The following is a 14,210-nucleotide window of genomic DNA, read 5'->3' on the forward strand; positions in this document are numbered from 1 at the left end:
TAGTGGTGTGTGTTGCAGGCATGTGTGTGTCACACGCACGTGTGTGGTGGTGTGTGTGTGCGTGTCTATTGTGTGTATACGTGCACGTGTGTAGCGTGCACATGTACATGCATGTGTGTGGTGGTGTGTGTTATTTCTGTTTCCTCCAAATTTCTTTTTCTTTATTTTGGTCTCTGAATTTATTGTTAGGGAAGTCCCTGAAATACCTGATGTCCTACTAGGACACTCTTCTGGGTGTTTGACAATATCAACTAGTTTAATCCTCACAGTGGCCTTGAAGGCAGTTTCTGTTATCCCCATTTTACAAATAAGGACACGAGGCCCAGGAGAATTAAATAGAACTACACGTGGTCGTGGAATGAAACAACAGCAGAGCAAGGATCGAAATCCAGCAGTCCTGAGGCTCTTGAGTTGACACTGGTAGCCGCCACACTGTGCTGTTCTGTGGCATTGTTTCACTGATAAAATGGTTCACTAGGACGGGGACAAGGACAGAGCCATATGGAATGTCGTTATCGGTCTCTCAGGTGACATCAGTCCATTCATCCCTTCTTGCTCAACTTGTTTCACATCTGCCTCCAGACTGTGTTTCTCTCCCTTGTCCACGGTGGGGGGGGGGGGGGGGGGGGGGGGGCTGCTGCAGAAGACTCGGTCATGTGGCTCCGCAAGTCCAGGGTCTAAGGCAGCAAGAGAAAGAGCCTGGGACGTCAGCTCTAGAGTGACACGGTCCTCGGGTACAAAACCCTGTCTTTTCCTACTCCTGGCTGTGTGATTATGGCAAATTAGTTAAGCTTCTCTGAACCTCAGTTTCTTCTATAACATGAGACTGGTATCTTATTAGGTATTTGTCAGGATTCAAGGTTAAGTGCCAGAGTACTGTAGGCCTTCAGTAAGTGGTAGCTGTTATCATCTGCCAGTCTAGTAATCCCTTCAAAGAAGGAAATACATTAAGATTACTGGTTTATTTACATGAACTCTTGCTAACTCTATAATTGTTTCCTCTCCTCTTGAAGCTCACAAAGCAGCCATTTGATAACATGTTCTAGAATTTTGCCTTGAATTAACATCCACATCACCAGCCTGTAGCTTTTGGCAATCTGTTTAGAATTCTTTTTTTAATCAGAACAATGTTTGCTTGTCTTCACTCTTCCATCAACTAACTGTCCTGTTCACTGGATTCCTCACATATCAGCGGGATCTTCTTTGCGGGTTTGCTTTGTATTCTGAGGTGTAACCTGTCTAGACAAGAAGACTCGAGCTCCTTTTCACTGGCTGTATCTACCTCTGAGCCTATCTTGGCTTTCATTTCCTTCAGACCAGTGTTTATTCTCCTCTTTCCAATCTGATACCCGGTTCGCCATGCAGAGAAAACACGCAAACACGCAAAATGGGGACTCAGCAATTCCACTTGACCGTCTCATACCTCACGTCCTTATTCGTGCCAGTCTCTAGTAAAAGTCCACTTTTCCCAAGTCACTGTCGCAAAGATGCTTGTCCCCTGAGCCTCTGCCTGTCTGCTCTTCCCCTCCCTCCTGCCCCTCAGAGCCCGTGACTGGCTGTCCTCCGACTGATTTCCCGGCAGTCGCGTTCTCTTCTCTGCACATTCTCTTCCTCTTACTTGTCACATTGTCTCCTGAGAACAGCTTCCTCTGCAGCCCACCTAAACCGTTGATTTCCTGTTTATTTCTCCAGCTAACCTGAGGCCTTAGGGGTGGAGAAGGCATCTTCCTTGCTTCCCATTTCTACCCCGACCCAGTCTTTTCTTCCTTCATCTAAAGCCTCACCTCCTTTGACATCCTTTTTCTTAGTTATGTAACGTAAATTTTGAAAATGGGAAAATTGAAAAGGAATCTCTCTCTCACACCTGCTTGCCTCTCTTCTACCCCATGTCTCCATCTCAGTCCCCCACTCCTTTCCATCTCTGTGTTCTGCTGCCCTCGTGTTGGTCTTCCTTTCAGGCTGTGTTTCCCTGTGTGGTGGCGGAGGACGCGGCCACCAGCAGCCTGTGCAGCTTCTTGAAAAGAGAAGTCTCCTTTTCCAGTCACAGAATTCCCGGACCTGTTTCTCTCTTGAGCTGCCTTACACCAGATGCCCACCGAGGGAGAGGGGCAGGGGTCTCCCCAAAGAAAGTCTAAGTCTGTTACCACTGAAAGGAAGTGTGGATGCCAGGCGGATCAGAACAGCAGGCGGGGGCTCTTGCCTGTCCAGCCCTGTATGATATACCTTCTATGGGCCTGGTAAGATTTACCCCTGAGGTTAGTTAAAAACTTTCCTAAATCGATCAACTTCTGTAGCTTACAGTGACGTAGCTTACCCTAAGCGAAATAGTAAGAATTAACCTGAAATGAAACGATGGTCACACAGTTACGGGCTCTCATGATACAGAATGGAGATGACGTGATTTCAGATTATTTCACAGGCAGATAATAGGGCAATACGTGGTAGTTTACAATCTTGTTTTTAAACTACTTCAAATTGTACATGCATGACTTATAAAATTTTAAGTCTTTTTCAAGGAAAAATATTGACAAAATAAAATTTTATAGCTAGACAGACCAGTTTACAACAGCGGCTTATTTGCGTGATGGACCACATCTGTAAATTAGTTGATACTATTCCTGACGATGAACTGACAGCTCTGGATTGTGGACAGGAACTGCGTCAGCATCGGGACCTAAGGTATCTTACGTTTTCTTCTGGGATATATATCTGATTGCCTCCCACCAACGTAAGTCAGAAACACACGGGGCAGAATTTCCAGGCATTCTGGCTGGGAAATTGAATAGGATACTTGTCACTCTGTTTTGTGCTTTAAACTTACTTATTTATAAATTTATTTGTTGTTTTCAAACTGCCCCTTTGGAGATTGAGAAAAAGAGACTCTGTTTTGCCACAATTTGGGATGGAAACTAACAATTTGCCACAATTTGGGATGGATATACTGGTGCGGCCTACCGTGGTAGACTATTCCCATCGAATGTGGTGTTGTGTTTTCTCTTCAGAAGGAAGCTCCTGGCCGACGCCGACTCAAATACAGGCGGTGCCCGTGTTCTTGGTTCAGCGTGGAGGTGCTGGCCCGAGGCACTTGGTGGCCCCCCGGAGGACATGGCGTCTCTTTCCTCTTCGGAGGCATTGTCAAACAGTGATTCCTGTCCTACAGGAAGTTGTGTTTTTGTTAAGGAGTTCCATTTTCCACACCTTCCCTCAAATTCCAACGCTGCTAGGGAATGTGTCCTGGCCACTACCCCAGGAAAGACAGGATTCTCAGCCCCCGCGAAGAGTCCCTTTGAAAGACCGTTATTCAGTCCCCATTTACAGAAGTCCTTTGTAAGTAGCAACTGGGCTGAAACACCAAGGATAGAAAAAAGAAATGAAAGCTCTTATTTCCCGGGAAATGTTCTCACAAGCACGGCTGTGAAAGATCAGAATAAACACACTGCTTCACTAAATGACTTAGAAAGAGAAATCCAGGCTTCCTGTGATGTTGATAATTTTGACATAGATGACTTTGATGATGATGATGACTGGGAAAATATAATGCATAATTTAGCAGCCAGCAAATCTTCCACAGCTGCCTGTCAACCTATTAAGGAAGGTCGGCCTGTTAAACCAGTATCAGAAAGAATGTCTTCAGCCAAGACAAACTGTCTTCCATTGGCATCTGCTGCTCAAATTAAAAACCCAGAGTCAATTCAGAATTACACTGGTAAGTTTAAAATAAATCGATGCTTATATTTTATATGAAAACATAACTGTCCAAAATCGGAATTGTGTAAGAAAATGATAGCACATCGTCCTTGCCTGAAAAGTACATTGTCTCTATGCACATTTCTGCTGATAATATGAATTACAAATCACTGTTTCAGAAGCAGGTTGCTCCTTTGTCTCTGCGGCAGCTGTAGTCTTATACAACACGTAATTATAACCTATTGTAGCAAAGCTCTAAAGTCATTACAAATGTGCTTTGCCTTTAAATTAACCTCTTTTGGTCCCTAAAACAATAAAGCTCATAAGGGCCAAGTTTTTAATGATTCAAGGGATGAGTAAAAAGCAAAGCTGAATTTATATGTTAAAAATGTAATTGTGTATTTTTAGAACTCTGATGATGAGAACTGATCAATTTATAAAGTAGAGAAACATGTCTTCTGCCTTAAAATATTAGAATGCAGGGCAATCTAAGAAAGACACGAAGTGAGAAATTCCTTAAGTCAAATTGTTTCTTTGGGCCTAAAATCCTTTTAATTCATTCAACAAATATGTATTGAGAGCCATTCCGTGCCATGTTCGGTGTCAGGTTCTGGTAAGAGGTGAAGAACAGGTCATTCCTGTCCTCTTGGAGCTCCCAGTTTAGCAGGAGAAGTTTTGGGAGGAGTGCAGTTAGCCACTGTAAAGGCTGCAGAGAGAAGCCAAAATTAATTTTAAAACCTTACGTCAACCGTATAAAGTTGCCACGAAGTGTGTTTTAACCGGAACAAGTTTATATGTGTAAGGTTTGATAAAGTACAGCCTTCCCTGTTTTTGCCATCGCTGACTTAACACCATGGAGGTCATTCTCATAGTTATGCCGTTGACCTTTAAAATAACCATTAATGGATTTATTTTTATATCATGTTAGAATGTGTCATACTTGATGCTCGCAATTATCGTTGAGACAGTCGAGTGTTGGGATTAGAGAGGCTGCCCCAGCTGGCGTGAGCACCTCTTGTCCTCTGTGCCAAGCAGGGAGGCGGATGTGAGACACACGGTAGCAGAAGAAGCAGGAGAGGCTGAGATGACTCCGAGGTTTCAGACCCGGCGACTGGGGAATCTGTGACACCATTAGCAGAGCAGGGGAGCCGGGAGGCAGAGCAGATTGGGAGGAAAGCCGAGGGGGGCTATTTTAAGACTTGTTGAGCTTCAAGTGTTGGTAAGTCGTTCAGGTAGAAATGTCTTGCAGACTTTTGGAGATGCGCGCAGGGCTGGAGCTTAGGAGGGCGTCAGCGGGGCCTTACGGAAGAGATCTGGGCATTCTGTGCACACAGGTGATGTTGAAGATCAGACGGCTTGGAAAATTCTAGGAAAGGATGGCTGAAGAGCCCGGTCCCAAGGGTCTGCAAAGACTCCCACAGTTAAGGGGCAGGTGGAGGAAGTGGAGCCAGGGAAGAGAATTAAAATAGAAAACCCATGGTTGTCTTGAAGGTCAAAAGAGCAGGAAGCAGGGAATAAATGCAATAGTTAGTGGTAGGTGCTACCGAAAAACCAAGAAAAAGGCTGAATTTGACACTCAGGACGTCTCTGGTGGCTTTAACATTTGGTGGGGATGAAACCCTGATAAATGGTTAAAGAACGACGTGCTGCAGGGAAGTGTATGCCTTGGATTATGCGGCAAAGGGTAAATGCTAAAACTGACTTGTTAACAATAATGCACTGATTTTTCTTAACATCGATTATTTTCTCAGACAAGTCGGCGCAAAATTTAGCATCCAGAAATCTGAAGCATGAGCGTTTCCAAAGTCTTAGTTTTCCTCATACAAAAGAAATGATGAAGATTTTTCATAAAAAATTTGGCCTGCATAATTTTAGAACTAATCAGCTAGAGGCGATCAATGCTGCGCTGCTGGGTGAAGACTGTTTTATCTTAATGCCCACTGGTAGGTATTTTTAGATGTAAATTGGCAGGAATCCATTGGCAGATGTTAAATGAAAACCCTTTAATAGAAGTAAAATGAACACCCACACGATATTTCTGTCATTAAGGGACCTCTGTACCTCCCATGCCGTCGTGAGAAAGAGTATTACTTCCGTCCTCTGTTGACGCGATAACATTTAGACCTTTCAAGATGTTCACATCAAGGCTGCTTGTGTTGAATTGATCTAGAATTTTTCTTGGGGAATTTCTCTCTCTTGCCCTCTTGCCCTCTCGCGCCCCCCCCCCCCCCCGGTCTAAATTAGTCTGGAACATGAATTAAAAAAATTACCACCAGAGACCTCAACCATCTCTGGCACTTTTATCCAGTACAGTCTGGTGTTGAAGGGTGGTCGAGACCGTCAGCTGTGGAGTGATGGCCTGGCCTTAACGCTCAGCTCTGCCACTTATTCGCCATGTGACCTTGGGCGAGGCACTTCACCCCCAACCCCAGTTTCCTCGAGTGTGTGGCAGGGGTGATAGTAAACTGCCTACTTCACAGAATGTCCTGGGGATTAAATGAAAAGCATTTAGCGTGGTTCTTCCTTGGCCTCAGTGTTGAAGAGATCTAGGACTTTCCGTCGTGTCCAAGTAAGAATATTAAAGATACAGTCTGGGCAAGAAGCACAGGAATCGGAGTTGCGGACTTAGATGTAGACTTCCCTCTGCCTTTTACTCAGCTCGTCTGTGACTTTTAGTAGTTAGTTACAGCCATCGTTATAAAAATTATGTTGACCGAGCTTTGGAGTTTTTTTCAAACTGATTTTAAAATTTAGACGACACTGATTTAATAATCAGCATTTCTTATCTCATTAACTTGTTCACTCTGTCTCATGCTTTGACTTGTTTGGTATTTCAGAACTGAAGCTGGAAAGGACCCTGACAGTGATCTAGTCCCATGGTTTCAGGGCTTTTCATGGTCCTCTTTAGGGCTTGGGGGGCCTTTTTAAGGGTCTTCCCATCCCAATTTCAACCTCTTGATTTATGCAGATAAAGATTCCAGATAAGGTTTCTCTTAGACAAAACAGACAAAAACAAAAGCCAAAAAACCGCCAATGTAGTACATTTTGCAGGTGATGACGTTGAGGCGCAGAGAGGTTGGATATACGTCTAAGTCAGACAGCCTGTAAAGTGGCAGAATAGAAACGAGAACTCAGCTTCCAGATCTTTCCTTGACATTTACACATATACACCAGAATGAAATGTACTTACTCCACGTGCAAAAGAGGGGAATGTGGTGGATAGTTCTAAACAACCAAACAAACAAAAACAGTCGAAGGCCTAGAAACTGCCTGGCATGGGCTTCTACCGTTAGCGAATGGGAGAGGTTGAAAATCAGAGACTAATCATTTTAGTTATCCTTAAATGTGTACTGATTGTCTCACCATTTTGAATTGGAGCTACACGGAGAGATGGGGACGCATCTCAGAATTTCTTTCTCTTCATCTTCTGCTAGCACACACAAGCGTAGTTCTACCCTTTTTTGATCTCAAAGGAAGATTGGGAATATTTCCTTACTGATAAAAGAGTACAGCGAATAAAAGCTCAGATTTTAAGTGTTGAAAGGTTCTTACTAGTGATTTAAAAAACTGAGATCCTGAAAGCGCTTTCTGGATCATCAGAGAAATATTAAACCATGTTCACCATGGTTTTTAGTGTTGTATATCTTATCACATTTTAACTCTTTAAAAATTGAATGTTATCTAAAATAATTATTTTCACCCTAATACTGTGATAGAGTACCCCTTGTACTGCATTTGGATTTCTCAAGTATACTTTTAAAGCAATTGTCTTGCATTTCAGTTTCCTGCCCTGATCCCTGCTTTTAGGGCTTCACGTGTACCTACATGAGGTGTCCTGATAATTTTCACACACTTAAATTGTCTAAATATTTTGGCTCATTCTAATATGGCAAACTGTTGGCACCATGGGGACTATCACTTGGTGTCCTGTTAATTACTTTAAAATATTACTCTGTGATTTACTTTTTAACTTTTGCCTTCATGCTCTCAAGATAGAACCTGATAGGTTTTGTTTGTTTGTTTTGTCCTTTCAGGAGGTGGTAAAAGTTTGTGTTACCAGCTCCCTGCCTGTGTTTCTCCTGGGGTCACCATTGTCATTTCTCCCCTGAGATCACTTATCGTTGATCAGGTCCAAAAGCTGACTTCCTTGGATGTAAGTTAAAACACTACCAATTATAACTAAAAAAATACCCATAAAAACATGAAAATAGTTATATGTCAGTACTCTGGGTAACACCTTTTTTATTAAGTAGTTCCTGGATTATAAGAATCAATCAACAGTTACGCATATGAGCGAGTCTTTGAAAATTCTAAGGAGATAACCTTCTGTAGTTGAGTCTAGAAAAATGTACTTTAGCAAGAACGTTTAACCTGTGTTTTGCTGATGTGAATTTCTTGTACTAAATGTGAGGCTTTCTTTTATTCCTGCGAGATAAGCATACTGGCTGGTCCCTTAATACCTTAAAATGCATCACGTGAGCGCCCTGCCCGCGTGACCCTCCTCCTCTTGGCTGTGGTTGAGGAAGTATATGAATGCATCCTCCCGAATCCCACATATTTTCGAGGTTATGAGCCGCCACCCCTCGATACCACTGGTTTGATTTTTCTTCCCAAGAATGTCTTTGTGCCGTGCCAGTCACCACCGTGCAGCCATCCGTGATGCTTCCTGTGGCCCTTCCAGTGTCCTTGTGTGGGAAAATGCTGGTGATGCCTTTACCTACGCCAACAAAAGCCGTACATTGGGATGGGAATCTCCGGAGTACTGAGTTCATATTTACAGATAGGAAAAGTAACAGCAGTAAAGAAAATAGAAAAAAAAGAGAGAAGGAAGTAAACAATGGGAATATTTTGACTTATGCTAAGAAAAGTTTTCTTTTTACATATGTGCCAATTATTTAATTATATTGAGACTGTCTCTCCTTTTGACAGGTCTGCTATGTGACTTGTGAAATATTTATGAAACTGAAGGATAAATATATGCTTAAGTCAGATTAATGTATAAAATATAAATTGTTTACTACTTTTATACTTAGATTCCAGCTACTTATCTGACAGGTGATAAGACTGACTCGGAAGCTACAAGTATTTACCTGCAATTATCAAAAAAAGATCCAATCATAAAACTCCTGTATGTTACTCCTGAGAAGGTTTGTATTGATGTCATTATTTTAAAATGTGATACTAGAGCTGTGTTAGGAAAACAATCTGGTTCTCCGCCCTGAGTAGGGAAACACCCAGTTTCCCTCCTGTGTCTTCCTCCTTTACCATCACATAGAGTATGTCACTCCTGGTGACCAAATGTGTAGAGGTTTTTCCTCACACCGAGCTCTCTGTGACCCCAGCAGGGTGTCCTGCAGTTTAACTCAATTCTGACGTGGTCTACATGGACAGTGTCAGATACCACAAGTTAAGGGATCGGCTCCACAAGATGGTTCCCACCCTTCTTCAGATGCCAATTGCAAGTAGAAGGTCCCCAGGTTACCGACAGTTTCTGTCCAGTTTGGCTAACAAATCGGAGGTTCCCGTGACTCCCTCCTCAGGTTGGATTAATGTGCTAGAGTGGCCCACAGAACTCAGGGAAACACGTTTCCCAGTTTGTTAAAGCATATGCTAAAGGCTGCAGATGAACAGTCCGATGAAAGGTCCACAGGGCGGGGACTCAGAAGGTCCTCAGCACAGGAGCTTCTGTCTCCAGGGAGTTGGGAATGTGTGACCCTCCCACATTGGCGGACGTGTTCACCAACCTGGAGGCTGGTCGAACCCTGTGCTATTGGGACTTCATGGCAACCTCCTCATGTAGGTATGACCAGTTATTAACTCCATTTCCAGCCCCTCTCTCCTCTCTAGAGGATGGGGGTGCTACTGAAAATTCCAAGTTTCTGATCATGGCCTGGTCTTTCTGATGACCAGCTCCTACGCAGAAGCCATCTAGGAGCCCACCCAGAGTTGCCTCCAGAAAACAAAAAACGCTCCTAGTGCTCTTGTCACTTGAGAATTTAGAAGGGAGTGGCTCCTGGGTGGCTCAGTCGGTTGAGGATCTACTCTTGATTTTGGCTCGGGTCACGATCTCATGGTTGGGTTCATGGGATCGAGCCCCAGTCGGGCTCTGCCTTGACATCGCGAAGCCTGCTTGGGATTCTCTCTTTCCCTCTCTCTCTGCCCCTCCCCCGCTTTCTTGCTCTCTCAAGTAAATGAACTTTAAAAAAAAAAAAGTCAGACACGTAACCAACTGAACCACCCAGGAACTTAAGACAAAAGACAAGTCAGATGCTTGTCAAGACATGGATGCCAGATGTGGTCATGGCTACTGGGAGGTCACTGCTTCTAGGCCCTGTCACAGGTCCATATGTGCATGTGTGCATGTGTCCCCAGACAACGTGTATGCCTGCAATATACATCTGTAACCCTGTTACCAGTGTAAACGTGTGGTGAACCTCAGTGCTTGCTAAATGTAGTGAATATGCTAGAAGGTCTCATTTGCAAGTTTCCATTACTCCTGCTAAGTCTCTTGGTACATTGAAGTTAAGTGCTCATTTATGTGGAGGTTGTTGTAATACAGCTTCAGTTGTAGTGGAGCTTGAAGACAGCAAAGTCTTTAAGGTGATGTGGTGTGTAATGTTTTCACATCTCTAATGCATATACTTCTGGTCTAGGTGTGTGCGAGTAATAGACTGATTTCCATTCTGGAGAACCTGTATGAGAGGAAGCTCTTGGCACGTTTCGTGATTGATGAAGCACACTGTGTCAGTCAGGTAAACACCGGCTTTTATATCTTGAAATATCAGTAAATACGTACTGCCAATGGTCCGTATATTTGCAGAATACAGAAGGGAACAGTGAATTATTCTATCTCGCTGAAGAATAAGGTGGTTCTTAATACAGTGAGCAGCGTTTGCTGTTTATGTAAGAAAGATGCAAATAGTCTGAAAAGCAGTATTTTCTTTCCAACTAGTGGGGGCATGATTTTCGCCAAGATTATAAAAGAATGAATATGCTTCGCCAGAAGTTTCCCTCTGTTCCAGTGATGGCCCTTACTGCCACAGCTAACCCCAGGGTACAGAAGGACATCCTCACTCAGCTGAAGATTCTCCAGCCTCAGGTGTAAGTTGCTGGAAGTCATGAATTTAAAAACCCTGGGGCATTGGTTCCCACAGTGCTGCACATGAGAATCACGTACCGAGCTTTAAAATCCTGGTGCACAGATTGCACTCGATGTCAATTAGATCAGAATTTGGGGGGCTGGGAGCCTTTATGTTTTTAAAAATCCCCAAGTGATTCCAGCGCTCAGCACAATTTGGGAACCAAGGCCCTCGGGCTTTTCTTTACTTACTGAAATTAAAACTATCCTAAATACCTATTTTGGAAATAGGGACAAAGTATGTACTGTACCTGTTAATAATTTATCGGATCTGTTATCGTCCTGGTAGCGAATTATCTTTGATTTATCTAATTTCGGCTCCTACGTATTCTAGAGTATACATCAGGAAATAATCGGATGACCCTGCTTTGTCGTTTTCCTGAAGTCCCAGGATGTTGAAAACAGTCCAGAAACTGTGTATATGACAACGTTTATACTTTGTTTTCATCTCAACAGCAGAGTGCTTCTTTTGGCCACCAAATCCATAATCACTGGTAATGGAAACCACTGTAAACATTATCTCCACATATATAGGTTGTACTGGATCGTCTCGTACCTCTGTGTGAGTTTGTGGACAGGTGCATTCTCTGATAGGCTCATTCACTCAGCAAGTATTTACTTAACAGCTGTTGTGTGCCAAGGTTAAAATATTTTTCCCTTCTAACTTACTGGTGGGTCCTTTGAGTTTGAAGAATGCATGCAGGAATGACTAGTATATTGGGGTGAATATTTAAAAGCACCTCTTTTGTTCCTTTGGAAATAAAGACAGTAAGCTGGCTCTGTCAACACTGTCATCAGTAAAAGCAGCATTTCTCAGCAGGTTATGAGAAGAACCGAAAGGCCATGTGGAGGGTGTGAGGGGTCAGGAGAGGAAGAGAGCTGTGAGGACTGTTGCAGATTAAACTGGCATTCTTGAGCACACAGATCTTAGAGTCCTCCAAATCTTGTGTGTGAAGTCACAAATTTGGAATGGAAGGTTTTCATTTAATCTCACTTGCAGGAAGGATGTTTGTGTAGAATTTGCGGGACGGGGAGATTTTGCTTCCGTAATTGATATGCATTACATTATTTTAGGTGTCATACTTCAGGTTCTAGTGAATAACTTACATGCTAGAGATTTGCTTCTTTAAGTACTACATTTATCTGTGAAAGCTTTTTTTTTTTTAATAGGCAAATGTTTTTAGCTTTTTTTCCATCAATTTATACCAGATACAGCCTACCGTTCTTCTAGGCTAGTAATATTAATTGCTAAATCCATGTAACTAACATTGTATAAATTCAATTCACTTTTTGAGTAACTTTTTGTAGGTATAGAATTTGTCATTTTTGTTTGAATAAACATTGCACATATGTATTTAGAGACAGACACCTTTAATATCTTTTCCTAGTTTTGTGGGGAGATCAGCCTAGAAAGGCAATAGATTGTACATTTCCTGAGTCTAGCATGTGGTGCCCTGTGCATAATTGGCACTCAGTAAGAATGAATAAAGGGAACATATGGAGGAATTTTGGTAAATGTGGGTAAAATATGAAAATTTGGGCAAGTCTGTTGATTCCTTAATATATTTGGTACTTCTATATTTGGGAGGGTTTAAATCTCTTAGTGGAAGTAAAAGATTTTTAACAAACACTTTCTGGTACATTTTTTCCTGATCTTTTTTGCCACTAGGCCCCTTGTTTGGATTAAATTTACCCAACTGCTGCTGCGTCACGGCCCTGCTGAAGGCAGGTGTCCCCAGAGGTGGGGTCATGGCCCCCATGCTCTTCTCCTACTGCTAGTCTGTGGTAATCTTCTTCCTCTTTGGGAAATACAAGGGTGGATAATAAGATAGACTTTATTCCTTTTCCTTAGGACCTTAAAATATAAACTGAGAAAGAGAAGAGAGACAGCCATGTATGGACAGTAGATACAACAATAATATTAGAATACAACAATAATAACAGCTAATAGTCACATACGTAGCCTATACAACGTGCCAGTTACTGTTCTTGACATTTTATGTGTATTGACTCATTTACCCACACAAAAGGCTTCTGAGGTAAGTTCTGTTTTCCTCACTTTGTGGATGAGGAAACTGAGGCACATGGAAATTAAATAATTTAAACAAGGTCATATGCCTCACAACTGTGGGAGTGAAGAGACTTTAACCCAAACAATGTGGTTTTAGAGCCCTTGAAATACTTTCTAATAAATTGCAGAGTGAAGTAAGTGGTAATTAGAGATGTAAATTATGACTGCAGGAACTCAGGAAGGCAAGATTGATGATAACCCAGAATAACAACTCCTTGTTAATGAGGCGGGGGTCAGATAGGGTTTCATATAAAGGAGGAGGGCTTTGTAGGATGAGTAGTCTTTTTTGTAAGCGGCTGTAGTGAGATATAGTTTACATACCTTGAAATTCACCTATTTAAAGCAAGCAATTCTATGATTTTTTTTAGTTTACACACAGGGTTGTGCATCCCGACCACTGTCTAACTTTAGAACATTTTTGTCTCCTTTGAAAGAAACTCCATACCCATCAGCAGTCAGTTCCCACTTTCTCCCATCTCCCCAGCCCTAGACAACTACTAATCTGCTTTGTGTATTTATAGGTTTTTGCCTCTGCTGGACATTTCATATACATAGAATTTTACAAAACATGGCCTCTTGTGACTGGCCTTTCACTTAAGTGTAATGTTTTCAAGGTCCATCCATGTTGTAGCGTATATCAGTACTTCATTCTTTTTTATTGACAAAAAAATGTTCCGGCGTATGGGTACTCTACATCTTACGTATTCATTTATCACGTGGTGGGTATTTGGGCTGTGTCCACGTCTTGGCTCTTAGGAAAACTGTTACGAGCGTCTGTGTCTGAGCTGTTGCGCGGACACGCGCTTCCATTTCTCTTGGACATATATCAAGCAGGGAATCATTGGGTCACATGGTAACTCTTTGTTTTACTTTTTGAAGAGCTGCCAGATCGTTTTCCAAAGCGGCTGCACCACGTTACATTAACTTCAGTGTGTGGGGGTGGGTGGGGGGTGCAGTTTCCCCCCACCCTCCCCTTCCCCATCCATGTCACCATGTGTCTTTTTTTTTTTTTTTTTAATTTTTTTTTTCAACGTTTTTTATTTATTTTTGGGACAGAGAGAGACAGAGCATGAATGGGGTAGGGGCAGAGAGAGAGGGAGACACAGAATCGGAAACAGGCTCCAGGCTCTGAGCCATCAGCCCAGAGCCTGACGCGGGGCTCGAACTCACGGACCGCGAGATCGTGACCTGGCTGAAGTCGGACGCTTAACCGACTGCGCCACCCAGGCGCCCCACCATGTGTCTTTTCAATGATACCCATCCTACTGGGTGTGAAGTGGTGACATTTTAACAGGTAGAGAGTGAGAATTCAGG

At 42.7% G+C, this 14,210-nt stretch overlaps 1 protein-coding gene across 4 annotated transcripts in view; it reads left to right on the forward strand.

Moving 5' to 3' along the window:
* BLM (BLM RecQ like helicase) overlaps nucleotides 1-14,210 on the forward strand; it is an 89,799-nt gene that overhangs the window by 37,421 nt on the left and 38,168 nt on the right. For 3 of the 4 annotated variants that reach the window (XM_040493589.1, XM_040493587.1, XM_040493588.1), the window contains exons 6-12: nucleotides 2,547-2,679; nucleotides 3,003-3,706; nucleotides 5,439-5,630; nucleotides 7,722-7,840; nucleotides 8,721-8,834; nucleotides 10,341-10,439; nucleotides 10,640-10,788. In XM_040493589.1, the coding sequence (XP_040349523.1) occupies nucleotides 2,547-2,679; nucleotides 3,003-3,706; nucleotides 5,439-5,630; nucleotides 7,722-7,840; nucleotides 8,721-8,834; nucleotides 10,341-10,439; nucleotides 10,640-10,788 (1,510 nt within the window). The remainder of the gene's footprint in view (nucleotides 1-2,546; nucleotides 2,680-3,002; nucleotides 3,707-5,438; nucleotides 5,631-7,721; nucleotides 7,841-8,720; nucleotides 8,835-10,340; nucleotides 10,440-10,639; nucleotides 10,789-14,210) is intronic. The other variant, XM_040493590.1, reaches the window with a different exon arrangement.

This window comes from Herpailurus yagouaroundi, unplaced genomic scaffold (genome assembly GCF_014898765.1).
Source record: "Herpailurus yagouaroundi ecotype Mexico unplaced genomic scaffold, PumYag 185, whole genome shotgun sequence".
Lineage (NCBI taxonomy): Eukaryota > Metazoa > Chordata > Mammalia > Carnivora > Felidae > Herpailurus > Herpailurus yagouaroundi.